Source organism: Drosophila melanogaster, chromosome 3L, assembly GCF_000001215.4.
Source record: "Drosophila melanogaster chromosome 3L".
NCBI lineage: Eukaryota > Metazoa > Arthropoda > Insecta > Diptera > Drosophilidae > Drosophila > Drosophila melanogaster.
The window spans coordinates 14913627-14938369 of NT_037436.4; the positions used below are offsets into that span (position 1 = coordinate 14913627).

The window sequence follows — 24743 nt, forward strand, 5'->3', positions numbered from 1 at the left end:
AGCTGGAAAAGCGGCTGGGGAATGTCTTCAGCTCGAATTGATGGCGCTGACTACGAAATCGACTTGTGTGTGCCATATTGTGAGTGAGTGTGCTGGTGTTGTCTGTCCGTTGTTCCGCTAATGGTGAAAGTTGTCAAGCGGCTCAAGTGGTAAAGTGGAAGTACCAGGATAGTGGTTACGGTGGGCTGCGGCGTTATGGGTTCCGGGTTGAGGGGCAAACTTCCGTTGTTTTTCCCTCAGACAACAACTTTCACTTGAGAGAGCTGGCCCGCAGCACAAGGGAACTAAATGGTAGTTGGTCCGATAAAAAACACACCAAATCGGTATTACTCGGCCACCTTTTATACCATACTTTTTGGGGTACTCAATCATTGGATAAAAACGGCTTCTTTAAAGTGAAAAATATTTAATTAATACGAAGCTCTGTATTAATAATAACCAACTGTGGATGTGAATTAATTGCATTAGAGGTTATCGAGATTGCTTTTAAACGAGGGAAATAATCTTTTTTTTCGTAATGTCATAATTATTCTCTTTTCCGTTAGCTTTTTTAACGTAGAAAAACCAAATGTAATGTTGTTAAAAATCTTTATTGAGAGCATGTAATTCATTAAAATTACAAACATTAAATCATCTGTTGTTTTTGCAGTGCTATTAAATGAACATAGGAAATGTAATATGTTTAAAAATCCTCCTCCATGTTTACGATTTTTTCTTTTTGATTTATCTCATTGGTGATTAAACAGAATAACAATAGCTCAATGTTTTGAAAGAGAGTTAAAATATGATATTCCAAGTTTTTAATGAAATAACTCTTTTTAAAATATTATGCTGATACAAACATAAAATAATATAAGCAAAGTGCGTGGTTTTTGATAATCCTTCCATTATTTCCGAATGAAAACTTTCTCGTTTAACTGCGTTATTTTCCACCTTCGCTTAAATAAGCAAAAAGTGTTTTCCACCCATTGTGTGTGGCACACGTCGTCAAACATATTGAAAACTTTTTAGAATTTGCAAACAGTTGTCCCGCGCTGCCAACCGCAGTGTGTTCCCTTCGATGCAGTGAAATCAATTTACAGAAACTATAGAAATGTACTTTATAATGTAATTTACACGAAATATAAAATGGAAATGAAAAATCAGTTAGCATTTTTGTTTGTCTACCCATATTGCTTCATGAAATATGAATTTTGAAGCTTTTACTTCAGGTGTTACATTGGAAATTGTATCATAAAAAAACTCATTCAAATGATAAACAAAGATTAGCCTGAAAATAAGATCATTTAAAATTCGTGGGGTATTTTTTTAAGTGTAAGAAGAAGAAGTGGCTAGACGAAGAGGACGAGCCCGCTGGTCACGTCCTCGTCGTTGATGTCGTCTGAAACTTATGAGTTTTGAAATGAAAACTGGTACAAACGGAAATGCAATTGAAACGTCGCCATTGTTGTTGTCCTGTTGTTGTTGTAACTGTTTGTTGGGGTTCCTGGCGGTGGTGTTATTCTTGTTGTTGTTGCTGTTGTCGTTGTTGATGGCCTGACAAGTTGAGAGAGTGTAAGTGAGTCTTTGTGAAAAGCGCCTGTGTGAGTGAGTGACGGTCGTATGAAGTTTTTGCGCTAAGCTATTTGAAAATGCCATTAGACCATGTCACACATACAGGCGCAATGTGACAAGACGCTGCTGCTTCTTCCTTCTACGTCAGCCATCTCCTTGCCCCTCTCTCCAGCGATTTTCCTTCGCTTCCCCTGGATTTTCCGACCCCCTTGGCTTATGTTTATGTATGCGGTGCAATATTTTGCGTCATATTGTTTGCTGTGGCCTGCGGTTTGGAAAACGCGCCTGACCAAACTTTTCAGCACGACTGTAGGCACAGTTTGGTGTCTAGCAGCGACTAATGCGGTTACATGGAAAACTCTCCGGCCAAAGGACCTCTTTTGAAAGGACTCTGCCCACGCGCCCGAAATCGTTCAGCCAGCGATTTAATTTCCGAAAATATTTCCTTGACTCGACGGCTGACGCAGTTGTGCAAATTCATATTTAACATTTGTTGTGCAAGTGACATTAATTATATCAACTGTGATAAATGCTTTTTTATACGGACGTATTATTCAAATTACGCCCAAAAATAAATATAGCATAAATAAGCGTCGAGAAAACCTTGGCGCATAAATCAAAGGCGCAAATTGTCACGTGCTCTAAATTCATTTGTTTCCAAATCCGAGTCAAGGCGTGTGGTGGTATAACCAAAAAAAAAAATATATATATTGTCCAAAACTAGGCTAAGTAGTCCGAGTGAGAGTGTGGTGGTATACGCCTTTGTATGCGTGTGCGTGTCGGTGTAATTGGCATTGTAAGTGTAATCGCAATCAACATCGATGTACGCCGAATCGACCACAACGGAGATGACCGCTTATCCGCAGAGGGAGCCGCCGGAGAAGGCGACCCTACGTGATTTCTGGGCCAAGGAATCGGCTGTGAATGCATTCCTGCAGACCTCACATGTAAATATACACTTCGAATCACTTCCCTCTCATGTCGATTGTTGATCGAGGCGAAACTTATGCGAGTGGAAGTAGGAATTTCGGGGTGGGCACACTATTATACTGCGTAATCAAAAGTGTCAACATTTTCTCTTGGCTACCCCAAAAGCAATCTTAAACCAAATGGCGTACACTCACTCCAATCAATACACCGATCAGCAAAGTAGAGAAAGAATGAAGTTAAGACAATGCAAGTACTTTTCAGGCATTTAAAAATTGATTTTTAATCATTATGGTACTTGTTATCATACCCAAACGAAATTTCGTAATATTTTATTTTTTACACCATTTTATAGATTAACTTAGACGCATCCAGTTACTTAGTTATTACAATTCAATACAATTTGAATGTGTCAATGGTAGAAAAATATATTATATTATAACTATACTTCGCTTTTTGAATTTTAAGGGTAGGCCAAAAAACGTTGTTAACAAGTGCCTGCGAAACGATTGCAAATTTCTTGCCATAGCTTCTGTCAGAGTGTCTCTGCTGTGGCACTTCTCTTGCATTTTAAGTGCACTGATTAAGTGCATAAGTGATTTAAATGCTGGGGGAATTTTCATCTAAAGTCATAAATTGAATATGTTTCAACTTTCGGCTTTTGCATGGGATTCAGTTACACTTTCGCATGGAACGGGGACCACTTGCCTTTGTTGCCCAGCTGGGCGTGGCTGGAATTGCTTAAAATTCTGCTGGCGCACTCAAAAACTTTTTAGTTATAATTTATCAGATTTTCGAGCTCAGACATTTTACAACAATTATGCATAGTTATGCGCATTGCCACAGATAGTTTCCTTTTCCCATTTCGATTGCACGTGTGTAAGTGTGTTTGAGTGCGTATACGTAATAACTAAAGAGAAGGCCATCACAGTTCACAGTTTTACAGATTCTATGTGCATTTGCCATTGACTGGCAGCATTTTAGTTTCAAGATTGCGCAAATGATTTTGTGGCATACGAATGCATTCAAGAAATCCGCATTTTTATGCTCTGTGAATTGACAAGTTCCGCTTACATCATGCGCCAGGTGATCCGATCCTGTGAGCAACAGGAGACCTCTGTACGATTCGGTTAACAAATTTGCATTTACAACTTTTGCCAGCTAATAAAAATTTCATATTCATCTTATGCCCAAGCCGAAAGCTGACAATGAAACTGAAGCCGAAAAGAGGCGAAACGGAAACGGAACGGGGAAAACGGAAGTCAAATAATTCCGACACGTATGTCCACGCCACTTTGAAGGAGTGGAGCGCATACAAAACGAAAGAAAGAAATATGACTCCGTACGGAATATTTATGCGAGAGCTCCTCCACACACACTCATACGGATATACACACCCCCTCCTTATATGCCACACAGATACACACGCACACTGTGACACATTTCCAAGGCAAAATATTCGAAACTTTGCATATGCATGATGGTGGCGGGGGTGGAGTAGGATGGCAAGGGATCGGTGCCATAGTGTGGCGTATTACATTTGTAAAATCTGGCACACGAATGCAATAAATCACAACACAGCACAAAATACCCCACCAATACCACCGCATCATCACACAGACACACACACAGATACGCATGCATACAATGGCATTATTATTAGTAATGCAGCCTGCTCTCAGAACCTAAGAACTCGGGGAAATTATTAGGGTCACATGTGTAAAAGGATATTTCCTTATTAACTCACACACACGCTGGCATTAAATGAAATATGCTGCTGGCATTCTGCCCGGCACAAAATTATTATTATGGCGTCAAATAATGAGGCAAAAAGTGTCAAATTTGCATGCGAAATATGTCTAGATGGCATTTACAATATTCCATCTCTGTATATTATTTTCGATGCCGTGCAATTGCTCCAAATTAATTGCATGGCATGTGGTGTTGCAAAAATGGCACGTCAAACCAAACGAAGCTCCCAAAATGCACAAGGACAAGCGGTCCTCGCACAGTAAAGATTGCTGTTTAGCGAAAGTGCTAAAAATTTAATTTTAAGATTTCTTATAAGGAGCCTAAAAGTGCATTAAGATTATTTTGAATTTAGATAGATAATTTTTTTTTATATTTTAGATAAAATAAACAAATTGAAATAACTGAACAACTCCTTATAACGAGCCGTTGAGTAAAATTCAATTATTTAATTATTCAAACCATAATAATAATTTAAATAAAACTTTATGTTTTATTACTTTATTATTTATTATTATTTATTATCAATATTGACTTATTAATAAGGAATTTAATAAAGAACTAAAGAATTTTTGCAGAAAACAAAAAGTAAAGCCCAAATTTTTAATTAGAAGTAGAATAACTACAAAGGGTTTCCCAGAATCTTACGTGGAATTTCCGATTTCAGACAGCTCTAATTTGTAAATGCGGTTGTATCCGTGCATGCTAATCTAACTTGACTGTCTGCATTTCACACTCAGACCAATTCCCGATTCCAAACCGTGGCAGTCAGAGCAAACTCTATGGGCTCGCACATAAAACTCAAACTAAGTAGGGTATAAATATTTGCAATGCAAAATGCTGACTCGACCTAAACGAATGAGATGGGCTGAATGCGTAAGAAGGAGTCGGAAAAGGACGAAGGACCCCTGAGAGTTGTGAAATCTAGTAGGTGGATGGATGGATGAGAGGGTACCAATAGGCACTAGTGAGGGTTTCTGGCACTGCACACTCGTGCAGGGCACATGCAACGGGGAACTGCCACTCACACATACATACCGCAGACAGATACACGCGCACGCACACCATGACAATGGCATAATATATTGGTGTCTAAAGCAGACAGGACGAAATGGCCGACTTGAGCAGAAGTGGGAGTAGTGTGGCGAGCCAGCTTGGCAGCACTTTCCAGATGCACTGCACTGGTAAAAATTATATTATAAATTATAAAATTATTATAAAAATTAAAAATACAAATCAAAGAATAACGCTTTCAGAAAGCCGTTAATCAGCAATTAGGAGTTCGAGGAAAAAGGGTGAAAAATATTTTGAGTTCTTAATCTTAACCTTTTAAGATTTATAGTTCATAAAATATCACCGTTCATAAGAACATACTGAATTAGGATGATCGTTTTAATATTGGCAACTGGATTGCAGTACATGTGGTTATTTCCACAAAAGTGTCGCACCAATTCTCGCTGTGTACACTTCGCAGTTCGAGTTACACTTACCATACGTGTTACTGTAGGGGTGAGCCGTGTAAAATGGGAAATGCGAGATGGAAAGGCGGTATGTGTTAGCTGCCCCCGTTAGTTGCTAGTTGCATGTTGAAATGTCGTCTGTCAGACATGATGAAAATAATGGAGCAGAAAATGTCACTGGCTATGCTAAGGACACATGTGATATGCAAGTGAGTGTGAGAGGACCACACCCTGCATTGAGAACCCGCCCACCCACGCAGCCTCACCATATCTGTGACCATGTCCAATCCACCCACTTATTCACCCACCAAACACCCACTAGCCCACCCATCACCTTCCTATGGCAAAACGTCAAGGCTGGCCATTGCTTTTGGCATGATGATTTACTAAGGCTGACATTCCAGCGCGTTTCGGTAGCGCTCATTAACGTCTCCCGCTCTCCGGCACGCAAATGCAATTACGGATACCATACACCTCCTAAGACCCCCCCCCCCACGCCCACTCATTCCCTCCCACTTGGCACCACCACAAAAGAAAATATATATTCAACGTTCATCAACAATTTGTCAGCGAGTGGCAACAGAAAAGAAACATTTTCTTGTATTGTAAGTCGAAGCAATTTGCATAACGTTTAACGGTCTACGGAAAAATAACAAAATATGCCAAGCAAGTAATTAAATTCAAATCAGTTTTGTGCTCCCGTGTAATGGTATTTCCACCGGGATACACCCCCTTCGCCTCCGCAGGCACATAAAGTGGGCGTGGTCCAGGGTGGAAAAACTGCTGCGTTGTCCAAATGATTGAAAAATTTATGGGTTGCAGTCTGGCAAGTGACATTTATATTAATTTATTGACAGTGCGTGACTTCGGTGGCAAAGGACACACATGTCTCAGGATATTGAATATTTATCTGATAAAGTAAGGAAACCCACTGCCTTCTACTTGTAATTTCAGAAAAGTAACAGTGAAATCAATTATGCATGCTTCTAAGAACATAGAATTTTTAATTGATACCAAATCATCTAACTATTTTTCACATGTCGGTAAAAATTTGTTTTATATTTTTTTTACGGTTTTACTGACTTAGTAATAATTTCTTAGACAACAATTTTTATTTTGTGAACAAATGGCACACTTGTATTATTCAAATTTACTCTAATTCATATATTTTGTTCTGTGTAAGCACACAAACTACATCCTTCAAAGGTTATTGCTTTCCTCCAAGGGGATTGTAAATTAAAGTAGAAAAAGCGGTCGCCAAACCTTGGCAAAAACGGCTACCATAGCACGTGCCATAATCATTAACAAAAACTTGTCAAATGCAATAAATCTTTATGCATTTTTTTTTTGTCCAACTAAAGTTGACCTCCATTAAAAAGCGAGAGGTTAGGGACAAACCAAGCCAAACCAAAAAGAAGTATAAGCCGAGCTGAGCTGACGTGGCCATTAATAAACCGCGCACATGTAGGAAATAATTAAAATTATACCACTCCTCTTCCCGTGCAGACGCACAGGCAAACATTTTATAAATCATAAAAAATTATGTATTATATGCGTGTGTGCTGGGAGGAAATAAAAAAAAAAGCCCGGGACCGTACAAAAAGGGGTTACCGAACAATGGCGGGAAGAAATTTCTTCCTTCTTGGAAACGGAGGAGGCTTAAAGCAGGCTCGTTTCATGCATGGGAATAATTAAGCTATAAACCTCGACCTCTTTTCTGCAGGCCGCTTCACTTGTGAGCTTGAAATATTTACACCTAAAACAAATAATAAATGCCTAACAAATTATTTATGCACGAATACTCGTCGCTGAAAATGGCGACGATAAGTCAGCCCCGGCTGCCCAACTTCCGCTAGAGAAGCGGCAATGGGGCGGGAAAACCATCATGACCTAACCTTGTCCATAATGTTTACTAATAATAATCCGCCCGTGGCAGACGAGGAATCCGAACGAGAAAACACAATAAAAATAATAGCGACTTGTAGGAGTCGATGGCAGCTAAAAAATTCCAGCCAAGCAAGCAGTAAAATGCCAGGCCAAACTATTTAAATCAAAAACTTCTCAACGTCCAGCATCGGAAAAAGAGCTGTGGAATTTCCACACAGCGAGGGAAAAGCCAAGAAAAGTATATGTATGTATGTCGGCATGTACATATATATTTTACTGAAAAAATTATGCAAAAGGCAAAAGGAAACAAAGCCAAAGGAAAATGCGCGATGGCAGGGCGGCGCTAAAAGGAAATTGCGAGTATTATTACGACTTTTATTAATTTTACCGTCGACCAACCCGAAGCCACCGCCATGGCACACTTTGTACCATTTTGCGTTTAGCGTTTTTGGCCAAGTTCAGTTTTGGCCAACTTTAGTTTCGGCCGTGTCCAGTTCAAGTTCCTCACTAAACAACTTTGCACGCATCGCATCGAATCGGCCAACTTTCGCGGACAATATTTTTTGTCGTGTGCGTTTCTTCGTAGCGCTCGAGAAGGATTTTCCGTTCGCTGATTTATGTATGAGCGGGAAAAACTTTAAATTGTGTGCAGTGTGGCAGTAATCATTCTTGCGACGTCCGAAAATCGGTAAACTTTTATTAACAACTTGAGCCTCGAAATGGAGGCGGATGTGGAGGTGGTGATAGTGGTGGATCCTAGTGCAGTGCAGACATGACAGCAACAATGGAAATTGAAAACATGGCCACCAGTGGTGTTGACCCACTAGCAATTCCCAGCAAACACAGAAAAACGTACTTACGGGAAAATTCGGGCTGGGAAAAAATGCATGCGATGTCATCGCATGGCCAAAATGTGAATTATTCTGGCCGTTCTTGTGGCTTTTATGAAAATATTTCGAATTTCCATAAACTGAACAGAACGGCAACGAAAATGGCAGCTACGCATTTGCGTGGTATTACCAACACTTTCAGAGTACAGTGAAGCCAAAAATGCAGGGGAAATATATAATAATGTTCAAATTTTAGTTGTATTTTGCTAATTACATTTCTTAAAAAATACATGTTTATTAATCAATTAAGTAAGCCATTATCCTAAGAATTATAGAAGTTACAGGGCTTTGCTAGGGATTACAGAAATTAATGCCTTAAAAATAAATATTCTATAATTATGAATGTTATATAGGGGAATAGTTATGTAATCTTCAAAATCGTTTGTCTATTTTGCCGATTGAAAATCTTTTCCTGACATTGTACCACTGTTCACAGGAATCAAACTTCACCGCAAATGTTCACCTCTATAGCACCGTCAGCAAATATGGCAGTCGTTAAACTTGAACAAACTTTTTCCACTGTGGCCACAAGTCAAATAGAGTGAGCAATCGAGTTTCCACTTAAAAGTTGTGTGCGCAGTCAATCACTTTTGTGCCACTGTCCAAACAATCACTGAATGACCGTCACACAATGGTTGTAAATTGCAGTTTCATATGCCACGGATCCCGCTATCCCGCTATCCCATCAGCCGAACTTGTATCTATGTATCTATCAATTTCGGCGAGTTTTCATTTTCATTTTCGGTTCATTGTCCACGTTGAACACGCTTTTGTTATTGTTTTATGCCAGAGAATGGCCATCAAATGTATCTGTATCTAAGTCCCTGTGTGCGTGTCTATGTTTATCCGTTCGGAGCACAACAGTAACAGAATGTCCTGTGGGTGGTTTGGGTCGTATTTATTTTCATAGCCATGTTTGTGACACAATTGATTGGAAAAACATAAACATTGGATCGCAGTGAGGGTGTGCCTGTGTGTGTTTAAGTAAGTGTGTGCGTCTCTAATACGTGTCCAAGTTGAGTTGATTGTCATGTCAAATTTGCGGTGCGAGGGGGCTAGATTAGAAAATTCTATTTATATCAAGTGCGTTGGCAACAGGAGCAGCTCATTCTCACCTGGCGTCTGGCAATTGATGACTGCCGGCTGGCAAGTGGAGCAAAATCAATTTAATTCAATTAAAGTCAAAGCAAGCCAACAGAACTAAGACGATTTATTTCGACACGCTCCGAGAAACGAAAGGCAACAAGCACAAATGGCCAAAAAGGTCGAGCTAACAAAATTAATCTTGACGCTAACCTTCAAGATAAATGTGAGGTAAACTGAGCTGGCATTAAAGACTGAGTTTATGCTACGAATTTTGGAATTTATATTCCAATATTCCAATACAAAAGTGCTCTACTTATGCATCTGCTTATGCGATAAGCATAATAAGAAATAAGCAATAAGATAAACAATAAGAAAAGATTTTTTAGTTATCGTTAGATTCAACTAATGTTAGTATAGCAAATTATTAGCTAAATCAAATTGTTAGTGCATTACAAAGTGTCGATAACATTCCGTTCATTATTTCCAATTACATTTTCTCTATAATTTAATGAATAAATTAAATATCTTAAACATGGTAAAATAGACAGTTGGTTATTTGGTTATTTATTGTAGCAAGCAACAGCGTGGCAACTCTCATACGCCCTGTGGGCCATCCCCATAAGTAAGCAACACATAATTGCGGTGTCGCATATTCAGCATTTTCCGAGCCGAGCTTCCGAGCTTTTCGCCAAAACTTGTTTGGACAACCGCATTAAATGCCGGGCCAAGTGACAATGCCAGACAAACACCCACAAAGCAAACAAAAGAGCATAAAATTATTAATGAGCAGCCCGAAATCAGAATCCCCAAACCCATTTCTGTCCGATTCATTTGTGCAGCTGTCGTGGCCACAAACAAATATGGCAACGAAACTGACCGCAGGCAGAAATCGCAATATGCAATCTAATAACTAGGATTTTTTCTCCTGGTGTATGCTAATTATTTTCATAATTTCCCAAATGAAAACCGAGCGAGTGAGCCTAGCAATGGGCAATAACCGGCCTGAAAGAAAGCCATGTATTTCATGCATTTTCATTCACAAAGCAATGGGAGAGGAAAAAGTTAGGCGAAATGGAAGAAGGCTGCGTAGACGTTGAAGTATTGCCGTAGGCCACCATATCAAAGGCAATACTGGTGCAATCCGAGCAGCATATAAGAAAAAGAGAGAGAAAAGTGTGAGAGTCAGAAAGCTGGCGCGTGCTTCTTGCTCGGGAAATTCAAATACAACCGACATGGTAATAAATATCCATATAAGCCACTTCAAAGTGAAAAGCAATAAGCTAAACTACCACATCAAGTTGCCCAAGAACGGACCTCAATTTACCCCCTGCTTCTCCGCCCCAATCCGCACCTGCCGCAAAACTATACATCAACATAAATCCAAAAGCAGGCCAACACCAATAGCACCACCAAGTCCAATACAAACAAAAATCCTAGCAAACACCAATGCGAATGCGAATGCGAATGTGAGTGTGAATGTGAATGTGAGTGCCGAAAGCGGAGAGCGAAAGTGGCCGTCTCAGAGGGCAAAGGCAAAGGAAACACAACACAACACAGTGGAAAACAAAGCAGCGACAAAAGCAATACGAGGAAAAGCGGGGAAAACCCAAGCACGCTCCACTTCTTCCTCTTCTACCATAGCGCTTTCCTTTGAGACTCTTTCGCCAGTGAAAGTTATACGGCTCTTTTGGCACGCATACAAACACTCCGCAAGGGATATTTTTGTAGATGTGGGCATGCATACTTCATTTCGTGATTTATCCATCAAAGTTGACCGATTTTCTGAACTATAACCAAAACGAATTGAAGAAGATTTGTTTATTCGGGGCTACTCATGATTAGTTTCTGTTTATACGCCTATGCATATTATTCAATAAGAACAAGACAACAATCTTTTTTCTAAGCTATCAATTAAAGTTTTATCAAAAAAGGATTAAGTAAATAATTAGTATAAAATACTTTTAAAATTTGACTTTGATCAAAATAAATTCCCTTTCAAATATTTAACCGTATCCGAACTTATATTATTTATAATATTGATCCTGTCGCAAGGATGACTCAATAAACGCTTTCAACAGCAGATGATAAATAGTCCATAGAATCCTACGACATTGCAAAAGCCTGGTCAACGATGCTAATATCCATATATTATAATAAATCAAATTTTAATATTAAAATTAAATTTTACTTTGAACAGAGAATTTCGACGAAAACTGTTTGCAAAATGAATTTATTAGTTATGAGATCACAAGGTCTGTGAAAGGCTCTTAAGACAACTATCTGCCATATAGGCTGTTCAACTTAATTGCACACGAACTAGTTCCTCAAGTGCGATAATCCACCACATCTCTGCTCGACAAGGTGTGGATGCCTACTCCATCGATGCACATCCAATATGGGCTGGGCCATAACTCGTATATTGGCCCACGGCCTAAGCGTTGGCCAATAGCTCATGCAGCAAATGTTTCTCTTAAGGCAAACAAATCAGTAGTACACAGACGGGCACAGGACTCGCTTGCAAACACAAATACCACGCCAGATGCATGTGTGTGGGGATTTTGACGAATTTTTGGCGCGCAATTTCTGCGACGCCTTGTTGATTCACAACAGCAGCGCCCCCATGCGGCGAGTGGCGGTAGCAGCGGCACACATACACTGTGGGAAAATATGGGTGGCACGAGGATAAAGGCATAGCAGGTTGATGGCGGCTAATGGCCGCGAAGTTTTCGAGATTGACGGCCCTGATTTGGCCAAACAATAAATAAATACAAGTATACAAGAAATATGAGCACAGGTGGGCACGAGAATGTGTGAGTTAGTGAGTGAGTGAGTGTGACGAGTGCGCTGAGTACGTTGAGTACACTTCATGCCCGAATGCGCCAAAAGTGGTAACTCAGGTGCTGAGTTGCCAATTTGAATATTCTTTATGTACACGCTATATAGAAGTTTTATGGCTGTGTGCGTGGTCATTCCGCCGACTGAGGACAGCGTAACGTATACGCCACGTATAACGTATACGTACCGTTGCCGCCGCCTTTCATTTTTAGTTTATTCTTTCATTCAGTTGCTCAGCGAACGCCAACGAAACCAAAACGAAATGTGAACCCGGTGCAGCCAATAATTATAGCCATAGAATCTCCATCTCTAGGACGCCAGAGCGTCGCCGCTGCTCCGCATAAATCAACCTTAGCGAATTAACTAATTTAAAGTGCAATTAAATGTAAATGATTTCAATTAACTCATTTGCGCGCAGAAAATTACATTTATTTTGCACTCGTCGCTTTTTCTACGACTATACATTTCTGCGGACTTAATGCTGTGCGGCGGATAAAACTGCAACTGAATTAAAAGTGCCTCGAACACTCTACAAACACACGCACACCCACGCGCACACGGGAAACGGGAAAGAAACTTTCGCTTAAATGTACATCGACGAGGATAGCGAGGAAAGTTCGCCCTTTGTGATGCTCACATCCCCCACGAAGTCTTGGGTCAGTTCAGTCCGCACAATGTAAACAAAGAGACCGGACTCTGTAGCCCTGTAGTCCTGTAGTCCAGAGAACAGAGTCCGGTGTCCGGCACATCACACATCTCCGGGCTCCCAGTGCCCCGAGCCTCCACGATCTCCACACACATCTCTTAATTTCACATTTCATTTTCTTTTTTTTTTTTGCCTTCGAGAGAGAAATTGAGGAGCAGGACAGTGTGCAGGCGGGCGGTTAAAAAGTTGGCAAAAAGTTTAAATGACTTTTGTTGTTTTTCTAAGTGTTTTTTAATGGTCTACGTGTGCTGGCCGCTGAATCCTGTCCTGCTGCCCATCGTTGATGTATGCTCAATTTTAAATATTTCCCTTAGCCTTCGGCATGCCGCTTGACTGCAGACACTGAGATTCGAATATTCACGAATAAATACCCACAGATATGTTCTTTGTTAAATAAGTTCACATATAGTCATAATTAACCTGGAAAGGCAATTATTATAATTAAAACTTTTAATTCAATTAAATCTCGTTTTCCATTTTAGCTCAACTTAAAAGCCTTTTGATTTGCATTTTTGTATTGTTTGTAGGATTGTAAGCTTCTTTAAATTCTTTACAAAACTTTTAAGCTTATCCTGTTCGTAAAAAAGGTTAATCAAAGCTGAAAACATTGACATTTAAATAAATATTTGTTGATCTTTTTATGCTCTATGTTAAGTTATGCAACATTTTGATGCATACACTTTTTCCCGGTGCACATTTGTGTGTACGACATGTGGCATCTGCCATGTCAGCGCAAATTTATGCTATGCCCAAAAAGTTCACACAACGTTGAGTAGATGATATTTACATTAGCCACTAACTTGCTCTAAACTGCTGATTAAGTGAAATGCGTGTGTGCGAGGGAGTTCTGTATGAAATGGCAAACATAACTTGAATAGATGGAAATCAAACCAAATGGGAGCAGAGTAAGGTATCCATTAAATATTGTTATTTGATAGAATAGCCAAAACTTTATTATTCCACAAGTTTAATAAATATACATAGTTGGAATTGAAGTAAACATTTATTTATTACCACCTCATAAATTGCAAGCGTATTAATACAAAGCCACATTCATCACTCTCACTGGCATTTTCCATATAATTTTTCATCATTTCCAAATCCCCATCTAATTCAAACAAAACCAGCTAAGGTGTGAAACAGTAAATATTACGTGAACGCCTGGCGAAACATAAAATTGACCGTAAATTTTAAAACCCATTTAGCATTAGCAGAGCTCGAGAATCTCTGGGGTTCCAGAGCAGGCATAAATGTCAATATGTATTTATATATTTACCAGTTTATTGGGCAAACTATTTTATTTGTTTACGCCAAAACAAAAACCAATCTTACTCCAACGCCAGAAGCCGATAATAATCATAAAGATTGCCGGGGGAAAAGTGTACCGAGTGGGACTGCGGCTTAAATATGCGTAAAATGCGGCATCTTAAGCTGCCACTTAGATGCTGCCACGTCCCCAAAAGGCGCCACATCCTCGTCCACAGCCCCCTTTTTTAGGGTTCCCGCTTTGGATTCAGTGAATTTTCTGCGAGGCTGCACGTCAAACGTAGAAAGGGCTTTGAAGTTGCGCTTAGATTTTGCCGGCCCCTTTGTATTGAATTGGTGGCCTCTTGCAACTTGCTTAAAGTTTAATTGAGCGCGTAATTTAAGCTTTTGCCGAGCTGCCCCGCTCGCCACTTTGGTGCTTATATTAGTTGCTAAGTGCCAGGACCAACCCCCTAAAATCCCGTGGCCTGTCCCCAAAAGGGAGCTCTTTTTTCCCACTAGTCTAGACCAATTTTAAAGCCAATCTCTCCCCTCGGTCAAAAATGTAAAACAGGGCCCTTATGCTCAAATAAATAAAACGTTATTCGTCCAATTCGGGTTTTCAATTTAATGCATTTTTTCATGTGCGCCTAGACTAACAAATGGCTAAGCGAACAAATCTGTGTCGTATCAAAAAACCATTTTTAATTAAGCGAAGACAAAGCTGTTTTTTTTTGGGTCGCATTTGTAAATACCGTAGAATATTCTGTTTTACAAAAAGCGCTGCTTGTCTAAAACTTAGCAATATATATAATCCTGAACATGTTTTCAATTGTTTAGATAAAATTGATAGATTTTATTTTATTTCTATCACAATGAGCCTTTATAAAAGCCTCTTAATTATAAGAAAATGAATTTTATTTATTTTAGTTCAAATGTTCCCAATAGTGTTACGTCGCCCTAGAATTTAGCTTTAAATGAAACGATGCTTTGAAGTTTCCAACAAAAGCTCGTTCAATTGGATAAGCCTTGAATAATTAAAAGTTAGTTGCAAAATTCAGAAAGCGATAATCGCATTACCACCAATAAATAATTATAAAATTTGATTAAATATATGTATGGCATTAGCTAGGAAGCCATAGCCGAATATTGAGAATAAATGCGTTGATAGGCAGAAATGATTTACTTCTATTTTATTTAAATCACCATAGGAGACTTTTTGCATCCAATGAAAATATATTCATTCCCGATTTTAGTAGGCGGCAAAAACGCTATATATTTATTATTATGTTTTGGCGGAATTTTAATTGATTTTTGCCAAGGGAGGAAATGTCCGTCCCCGTCAGCCAGAGCAGCAACAACAATCATTGACACGTGCAATGAGTTTTCCGGCTTTCCATTTGCACGAGAACCAAATCTCGACAAACACATAGATACGCACCAACACAATTTCCGAGTGGGCCATATTTGAATTTCTGCATTTTTGTTGAATTTCAATTAAAAGCCTTGATTTTGATGGTAACCTTGTACACATGCTGGGCCCCACCGCCCCGCAATTCTATATGGGCTCCAAGTGTGTAGGATCCCAGAAAACAATATTGGGGTCAGTTGGGGGTTACTATGAGTGTTCTGGTGCTCTGGTGTTCTGGTTCCACCCACCCACAAAGCAAATGTGAAATTGCCGGCTGAGGAATTGTGTTAAAAACGAATTTAGATTAATTTCAGTCTCCACTTTTTGTTTCGTCCTTTCGGGCCCCCGTTTTCGGTCTACAATAATTGTATATATCCCATCCACCTTTGCGCGCCAAAGGAAAGGAGGCATTGGCATTGGGGCCAAAAGGAAGAGGTATGCGGAGAAAAGGAGAATTAAATTGAAAATCCATCGAAGCCGAATGTGAAATTAAAATTGAATTTTCACCTACGGATCAAACGGAATGAAACGAATCGATTCGAAACGAACCGAGACGAGTCGAGTCGAGACGATGCAGGAAGACGAAAAACAATTAAAATTAAACAATTTATTTATTTTGAATTATGGCCCCGACTTCTGTTTGTGGCAGGAAACTGAAATATACCGCAGACCGAGAAATAGCAAAAATGCATTTGTCAAATTGAATGCGATGGCTGAACAGCTCAATTTAAAGTCCCACCATCCAATAAAGTGCAAAATGCCACATATATTTGTCAAAGAACTGCAAGCCTCGAATGAATGTCGTATTTTCACCCGGGGCAACTGGCGATGATTAGGCAAATGGAAAGCTTAGGGAAACTATAAGTATCGAGTACTCCTCCTCAGGCATTGGCAACGTTGAGTCTCAGAAGAAAATAGCCTGGGCGAAACAGATTAGACTGATAATTTATTCAGACTGTGGGCCAACTAATCTCACACTGTCAGTGACTCTAATCATTCAATGAGATGAAAGCAAATGCCAATACACACGCACTCTGCGGCCGACTTCTTTCCAATTTGCGGATTGGCTCCAAGAGCCAGCGAAACTGAGATGGCTTCGTGACCATACACTGAGCTCACGAACAGTTCTCGAATTTGCAAAGGTGAAAGACCAGAAAGTCAAAGTCAAGTAGCAGCAATATTAATATATTGAAATTCTTTGCTAAAAGCTCAGTATTTCATTCATATGGATTTTTCAGTGTTATGTAGGATGTGTGCTTTATATCTTAAGGGCACCAGAATATATTCTGATTTAATTATCTTTATTAGGTATCCGATTAATGTGGTGATAAAGAAGACATTACCATTAAATATGCATTACTTATCTATAAACTCCTTCAATTTGTGTTAAATCAAGCATATAATCAAAGCAGTTTAGTCTATTGGAGTGAAAAATGTCTTAAATACACAACTTTTGAACATATTTTATTTGAGTTCGATCATAATACGTATATATAGTATAGTTCATATAATTTGCTTTAAATATCCTTAGCTCACATAAAGACTCATCCCAGCTCATCTCAATATATATACCATTTCTCACGATTCCATCCGAAAGGCCAGCATTTTTGATACCTTCAAGCGTTGAAAGGTTGAGGTCTTGGTTCTCAAACAGAAATAGGAAACCAAATACCCACCGCACTGCCCAGTTTGAGTGTGTGAATCTCGTAGTGCGTGAATTCGAGTGGGTGGGTGGGGATTTGCTTGATTTGGGCAGTCGACTGTGTCGTGTGTGGGTGCGTGTCCTTGTCCATGTCCACGACCACCACGTCCAAATTCACATCTACATCCATTTCCATGGTCAAGCCAGGTCGGTGCGTGCTCCAAAACAATTTAATTAATTCCAGATTTGCGCGGAATTTTTCACGAAAGCCGCGATGCCAGCAATCTGTAAATGGCATACATACACACGCACCATATATCGACGGGGGGAAAGGGATTTGTTGGGCAGTGATGTGGCACATTGGAACTCAATACTACTAGAATTATTTATTTTATTAAAATGTATGCGAAATGATTGTCAAAAAAATTCATAGAACCTCTCAAAGCAAGACATTTAACAAATAATATATATGAATTAAATAAATTCATTAAAATTGCCAAATACAACCCTTTATTCTAACTATTAGTAAGTTCTGTACCATTCCCATGCACACATACGAGTATGATTGACTTACCATCCCATCTCTCTGATGGTGGGATAACTAGTCAATGCCAAATATTCAGCCATTCGCACGTACCTTTACTATTTATTTGTTTCCCACTTCCACTTACCCATTTTCGCTCTTATATTTTCCGAACCCGGACAGCCTGCCAGCTACGGCAAGAAGAACGGGATGTGGTATGCATCGCCTGGAAATCAGGGATGGGGCTCCAAGCCCGCCAGTCGGAAGCCCTCAATAATGGAAGCGGATTTGGGCACATTATCGACCACATCAGGCTCGATAAAGCGCAGCGCCGGCCGTGTGATACGCATCATCAATAATTTGGATCATTCGGTGCAGGTGAGTCCGGAGTCCTCAGTCCTGACAGGCGGTCGGGCTAAGGGGTGAGGAAGGGAAGGAGGCTGGTCATTTTCCACCAGCTCCATATCGCATTTATTGTTTCGGGCAGCCCACGTCATCAACAATGCACAAAAATATTTTTTGGTCGTGGTGAGCGAGCTGAGGGGGGGTCTTTCTGGGAAAATTGCACCTCGTGCCTTGCATTTTCCCAACGATTGCGGCATTTTCGCTATGTTCGCAATTTCGTTTGTATTTGTGCCTGGGCAGCGATGCGTTGTGCAAATGTTTTAATTGCCGCGATTAAAGCGCGCATCGGCCTGCAATATTTATGTAAATTTATGTTTGACTATTGCATTAGAGCGCCGCGTGGCGGAGAGGCCTATAAAGTTTATTGAAATTTATGCAAAGTGCTCAATGAAATACGCCAAAGCCAGGCAAATATTTCAAGCAAACAGAGAACAGAAAAAAAAAAATGTTTAAATATTTAAAGCTGGAATGCAGAGGGCTCGTCTCACATGAAGTGGGTAAATATACATACATATCTATTTGGATGCACCACCTGTCCTCGCGAATTGTGAAATGCATTTTGCGGGAGGTGGTTTACTTTTCCGCTTCGCCTCAGTGGGTTGTGCGAAAAAATGCAGGCCAACTCGGAGTCGAGGGCCAAACCGATTCGATTTTATTTGTATAAATATTTGCCATCAATATTTTTGTATTTGTATTTTTAATTCTTTTTTTTCAGCGACCCGTGACCCAACTGACTTAACTGTCATTAAAGGATTCAGCACATAAATAATTTGACATTTTATTTTAACCAAGCCGCGGTGGATGGTGGAGACCACTTTGATTTGTTTTTCAATGCTGAAATTCTTTGATTGCCCCTCGGGGACGTCATTAGTTGCGGTTTCCATTTTTCAAATGCAGTTCCACTGTTCTCCACTCTTCCCTGCCATATTAAAATGTGCATTTTATTTGTGCATTTCCTATTAAAATGTCCTGAGTGCAATGATTAAACTTTTATAGATGTGCGAAAAAATTCGCCACTTTAATACTTTTTTTGACCACGAAATAAGTTCTACAGAAGTCTGCAATTAACCTTTTCCTACTTTCGGGTGCTTCGCTACTCGGCAATCATATGGAAAATCAATTGCCTGTAATTTGTATTTTATTGTATGCAGCCAGGGTGTCGGGCCAACAGCCAACAGCAACAAAATTGAAGCCACGGTCAATTTGGTAATTTCCGCTGACATACAAAAACAAGAACAGCTAAAAAATAGGGGAAGGAAAAAGTGGAAGGAATTTTAGATTCGGGAATCGAATCTTCAAGCACACTCATTGAGCAGAATGTCAATTCCAGCTGCGATACATTAAATCATTTAAGTATTAATATTTTAAGCAGTATTGGTTTCATATGAAATAGTAAACGCATATTTAAAATAAAAAATTAGTTACACGCTCCAATAACTTACACTCAATAGAAAATAAAGCCATTCTATTTACACGATTTTTGGAAACGAAATTCAAAATAATTTTAATTTTTTGTAAATAACATTTTATAAATTGACATTTTGATTATAAGTTTCATTAAATTTTCGTTCAATTTTTAACAAACTTTGCACAAAATTTACACTACTCTTTGAAAGGGAATAACTAGGGAAGGCCCGGCAAAAAGTTTGCAGTCAGGTGTATGGCCCCATAACTCTTTGGCTCTCGTTGCGCCACACCCGTACTCGTAATTTATGTTATTATTACGAAAATGCCTTTAAAATATGAATTGGCTTCGGCACTATAGTTTTCTCCCATCTTCCCACCGCCCTCGACCGTTGTCGTAGTAACGTTTTATGGTAATTTTGCTAAGTGCAAGTAACATTTTGTTGGCCGCTTGTTTTTCAGCCGGTCGCGTTGGCGGTGCTGGCATTCGTGCAGTTTTATGAATCAAAAGTACATTTTACGTTGTGGGCGTTTCGGCACCTTTCAGCACGTGGGCTGCAACCTTGGCGAAGGCCACACCTGATCGGGCCAATTAAAGGCTGGTCTAAGTCGTGACAGGTACTTTGTGCCAGGGATGTTGGCCAGGCCCAAATCGAATCTCATTAATGGCCAAGACAATGGAAAAAGAGGGCCAACTTGGAGTAAGGGAATGGGCCGAAAACAAAGGCAGTCGCTCTCCGATTTTCCGATTTTTCCCCATTTTCACCGCCACCCACGAGACAACCCTAATGGAGTTTGCAATGCAAATTTGACCAAAGCACAACCGACAACAAAGGCGAAAGAGGAAATTGTAGTAGTCATAGTGTTTGTTGCCGCTGTTGAACCAAACCAAACCCAACCCAAACCAATCCAACCCAGCACGCGCTCATTGACCAAGGCCAAGGACATGTCGCTCCTCGTACGCCCCACGACCGACAACGAAGTCCTGGCGAAAATATATACAAATATATGCTTGTGTATTCCAAGCCATGTACTCCATGCCAAAACACCGAAAGTACGGAGTGCTGACGCCGATTGCATTACACGTACATTACCCCGAACGCCCGAGTCCTGGGTTTCTAAAAGTTACAGCACTGTAGGATGGGAAATATGGAGAATGTAGTTATAATACTAAGTTTCAACACCATTCTTTGATCACATATTTAAAATTTGCATATAAGATGTATGCTTATATTCGTTTATGCATAAGTTGTTTTTCTTACCGAATAATTATTGTTTAACAAACTCCGTATTTACACAAAGAATTTGGAACCGTGGTTAACTGCTCCCACTTTACAATTAGTATCCAAATTTAAAGTGTAATATCTAAAGCAGACGCAATAGTTTCAAATTGCCCTTAAAACTTCTATATATTCTAACTGATTTGTTGACACTGTTCACCCCTCCTCCCGCCGCCCACTTATTGTCTGAGACTGTGTCTGTATTTTGTGTCCCAGTCTGCGAGAATTCCCTTGTTTGCGTTTATTTGTTTTGTTTGTGTCTGGGCTGCACAACTACAACTGCCAATACAACTACCACTACAACTATCACTACCACTACGTCTGCATCAGCATCGACATCTATATCTGTAGATACACCAAGTGTTCGTCGGGTAATGCAATTGAAAGCCGCAATAAAAGGCTATGCATAATGGCAGGCTACTCAATAATGGCGGTCCCTCGACTCCGCAATATACATATACATATATACATGTATATATCACCCGATAGTATGGCATAGTGCTGGGCTATTTGGCAAACTAAAGTGCAACGTGTCGCATTGCACTTTGTTGTTTGACTTTTTCAACTTGCAGCTTACGTGTTCGACGTACTAGCAGAAACTTTGGAAAACCGAGTATTATGTGTTTATAAACACATTTGAATGGGTTGCAAATTGCACAGAAAAAAACTTGTAAAATAAAGGTTTAAAAGACGAAAACCCAAATCAAAAATCAAACATAGTAAATATTTCAAATCGAATTATTGAGTTTATTCAATATAAATGAGTGTAGAATTTTCGATTATTAAACTTTTGTAAGTAAACCTACACTAAGTATTTGTTCTCTGTGCACGAATGTCGAGCATGCATAGGGGTTCAATTTTTTCATAAAGTATACGCCACCGGGGCATTGAAAGGTGGCTAGCAGGGGGAAAAGGGGAACAAGGACAGCAGGCAGCCTCACCTGACATTCTGTGTTTCGTTTGGACTTTCGACGAAGGCAAACAGAAAAAGGCAGGGAATATGTAAGTAAGCTCGAAGCGCAAAAACAACTCAAAGAATGGTTTCAGTTTCCATATCCCAGACAAATGCATGGATACCGAATTTCCAGGCTTGTAGGGGAATTTTCAATAAATGGAAAAGCTACTCCGAAATATTTTCGAATTGATATGAGGCCTATACATGCGGAGGCAAATTATGAGCTATATAAAAGCTGTACTCTGGCCTATATACTTCTCGAAAACTGTGAAAGAATTCAATAATTTTTAATATTTATGTAATGTCCCATTTAAATTTCGCGTACCGCACTTTACTCGCTTTCGGCCTTTTGTTCTGGTGTTTTTTATTTAAATTACTTGTGTTCCCTTTATGCAACTCAACGACCGTTGACAACAATAAGGACGACTAACAGCGCTGCAGTTTAACGTCTTTTGTTTTATGCATGTTTGTACTTTATTGGAATTCCTTTGTGTGTGCGGAGATGGCAAACTGCAGAAAAAACAGGGGAAGGAGAAGTTGCCGCAAACGAAAATATTTGGAAAATTTGCATGGTTTTGACGTCACCAAGATTAAATCAGCCGTGCAACGGCCGAGCGATTGAATGCCTGAAAAACCAGGACAATTTTCCAGACGAGGAGAAATGCTGACAATTTAAATCACACCAACACACTCACGCTCACGCTGGCACACTAGCACATGCACACATGCACACAGAACGCAGGACACAGGACGTAGGGAAAATGGAGGTCCTGGCCATTTCCTTCCGGCAGCCAAACGGCATTTTGTTTGGGGTCACGTGATTGCAGTTGGCAGCGTTGCCGATAATGTAATTATTTGCTCACATAATTATATTTGTTTGTAGTCCATGCCGGGTGCCCATATGGCTCATCAAGGCGTCTTAAGGATGGCTCCCAAGTGCCCATATGTACACCTATACGTACATACGTATGCGTATCATGAGGGTGTGCGAAAAGGAAGTTCCAGAGACACATTCATGCATAATTTATGGCACACGCATCGATAGTTTGCAGCCTTTCGGGCCTGAAATGCATTGCACTAAATTATTAAAAGCATCTTTTCAGCTTCTGTTCTGTCAATTAATTTTCCAGCAAATTAAGTGACACTCGATTGGACTGCCGAAAGAAAAGTTTAGGAAAACTTTACCCATATGCAGCCAGAAATTTAATATCAAATGGGGCAATAATTTTCCTAATGGATATTGGCTTTATCGCTTTGGGAACTCGGAGCTGCTTTTAAGTTGACCATTTATTAAGTAAATAATATGGTTCGAGAGTTCTCGTCCCAATTTGTCACTTCTCTTAAGTTTAATTTAATGTACTTATTTAAATGAGTAAACATTCTAAAATGAAAATTTTAGTTTCCGTCCAATTGTATTTTAGACAATATTGTTCGAGTTCTGGTCAAAGTTTGAAACTTTTTCGGTGAAGTGATGCTTAATGTACTGAAAGAAATATTAGATCTTGTTTAGTAAAATTTCCTAAAACATAAATTTGAGTTTCCCTCAATAAATATTTTTTAAACTTTAAGTCTTCCAATGGCAGAATATCCTAGAATATTCGCCATTCATTTGATGAAAGGCCCAACTCTTCCATCACCATTTGAATTTGAAAACATTTTTGCCGGACAATTGTGTCGCAGGTGCTGCGCTTTGATAAACCGTAAATAAATTGTGATAAATAGAGGCACAATCCATGGGGTCCGGTGTGGTCCGGCTGGAAATTGGTATACACCTGGACCAGAACCGGACCATCTAACGACCCATAAAAGACATGCGTTTCGGTAGTCGAAATGGTCGTCAGTGTAAATCAAATTGCTAGCCATGAAAAAGGGCTAGAAATGGCAAAGAAAATACATAAAATTTTTAAACGAATCTGAGAGCGTAAAATTGATTTTTCCACCTTTCTAAGATGTTGTTTTGGCGTTTGGCTTTAAAAACTTTAATAAATTAAATATATATATCATTATTCTTCCATTCTTCTATTATGCAGAAAATTGAATGGCCAGAAAAAACGGATGACAACGAACTTTTTAACAGATAGTTTTCGGCCTACTTCGATGATAATTATAATTGATTCACAAATTCACCGAAAAAGTTTTGATATTCGGTCAAGCCTAGCAAACAGTCAAATTTCCAACTTTTCGCCAAAAACTTCAAAATGAGCTGGATAAATGCGTGACTTTTTGGGGAGAAGGGAAAAGTTAGAGCCCTGGTTTTAGGTTTTTTTTTTCTGTTCCTGTTTGCCGACAATCAGTCCGACCTGGGTTGGGAAAATTAAGTGGCAGCAATGTGCGGGGAAAACCACTCAACACGGACATAAAACCATTAAACGGACGCCTTTTTCGAAGCCAAACTAAATACATAAATTAAACCAAGCTCGGCCAGACAACGGCGAAAGTTTATCGTTGTCTCTGGTCCAGGATGCAGGACCTCGTCCTTTTCGGCCAAATAAAAACTTCCGTGGCAGCTGCTTTAATTCTGAGCGAGTCCTTATTATAGGAAAATGATGATGGAGATGGAGGATCCTGGCAGAAGTGGAGAGACAAATTCTTCTTTAACACGCGTGAATAACTGTTATCAAGGCCCTGAAGGTCATTAAAACTCAAGTATTCCACTTGAAAAATAAGCAGGGAAAGCAGAAAAGCCAAAGTCAAGCGCCGCCCAACAAATGCAACAAAGCATGGCCTTCACTCTGGGTGGTTTTGTGTGTGGGTGGTGGGTGGTGGTATGCGTGGGGTGCACCC

At 39.7% G+C, this 24743-nt stretch overlaps 1 protein-coding gene across 4 annotated transcripts in view; it reads left to right on the forward strand.

The window, feature by feature from the left end:
- DCX-EMAP (Doublecortin-domain-containing echinoderm-microtubule-associated protein) overlaps positions 1-24743 on the forward strand; it is a 39103-nt gene that overhangs the window by 9822 nt on the left and 4538 nt on the right. For 2 of the 4 annotated variants that reach the window (NM_001274921.1, NM_140471.3), the window contains exon 2: positions 18099-18293. In NM_001274921.1, coding sequence (NP_001261850.1) covers positions 18099-18293 — 195 coding nt within the window. Of the gene's footprint in view, positions 1-8065; positions 8266-12805; positions 13045-18098; positions 18294-24743 lie in introns of those variants that run through there. The other 2 variants (NM_140472.2, NM_001274922.1) reach the window with 2 other exon arrangements.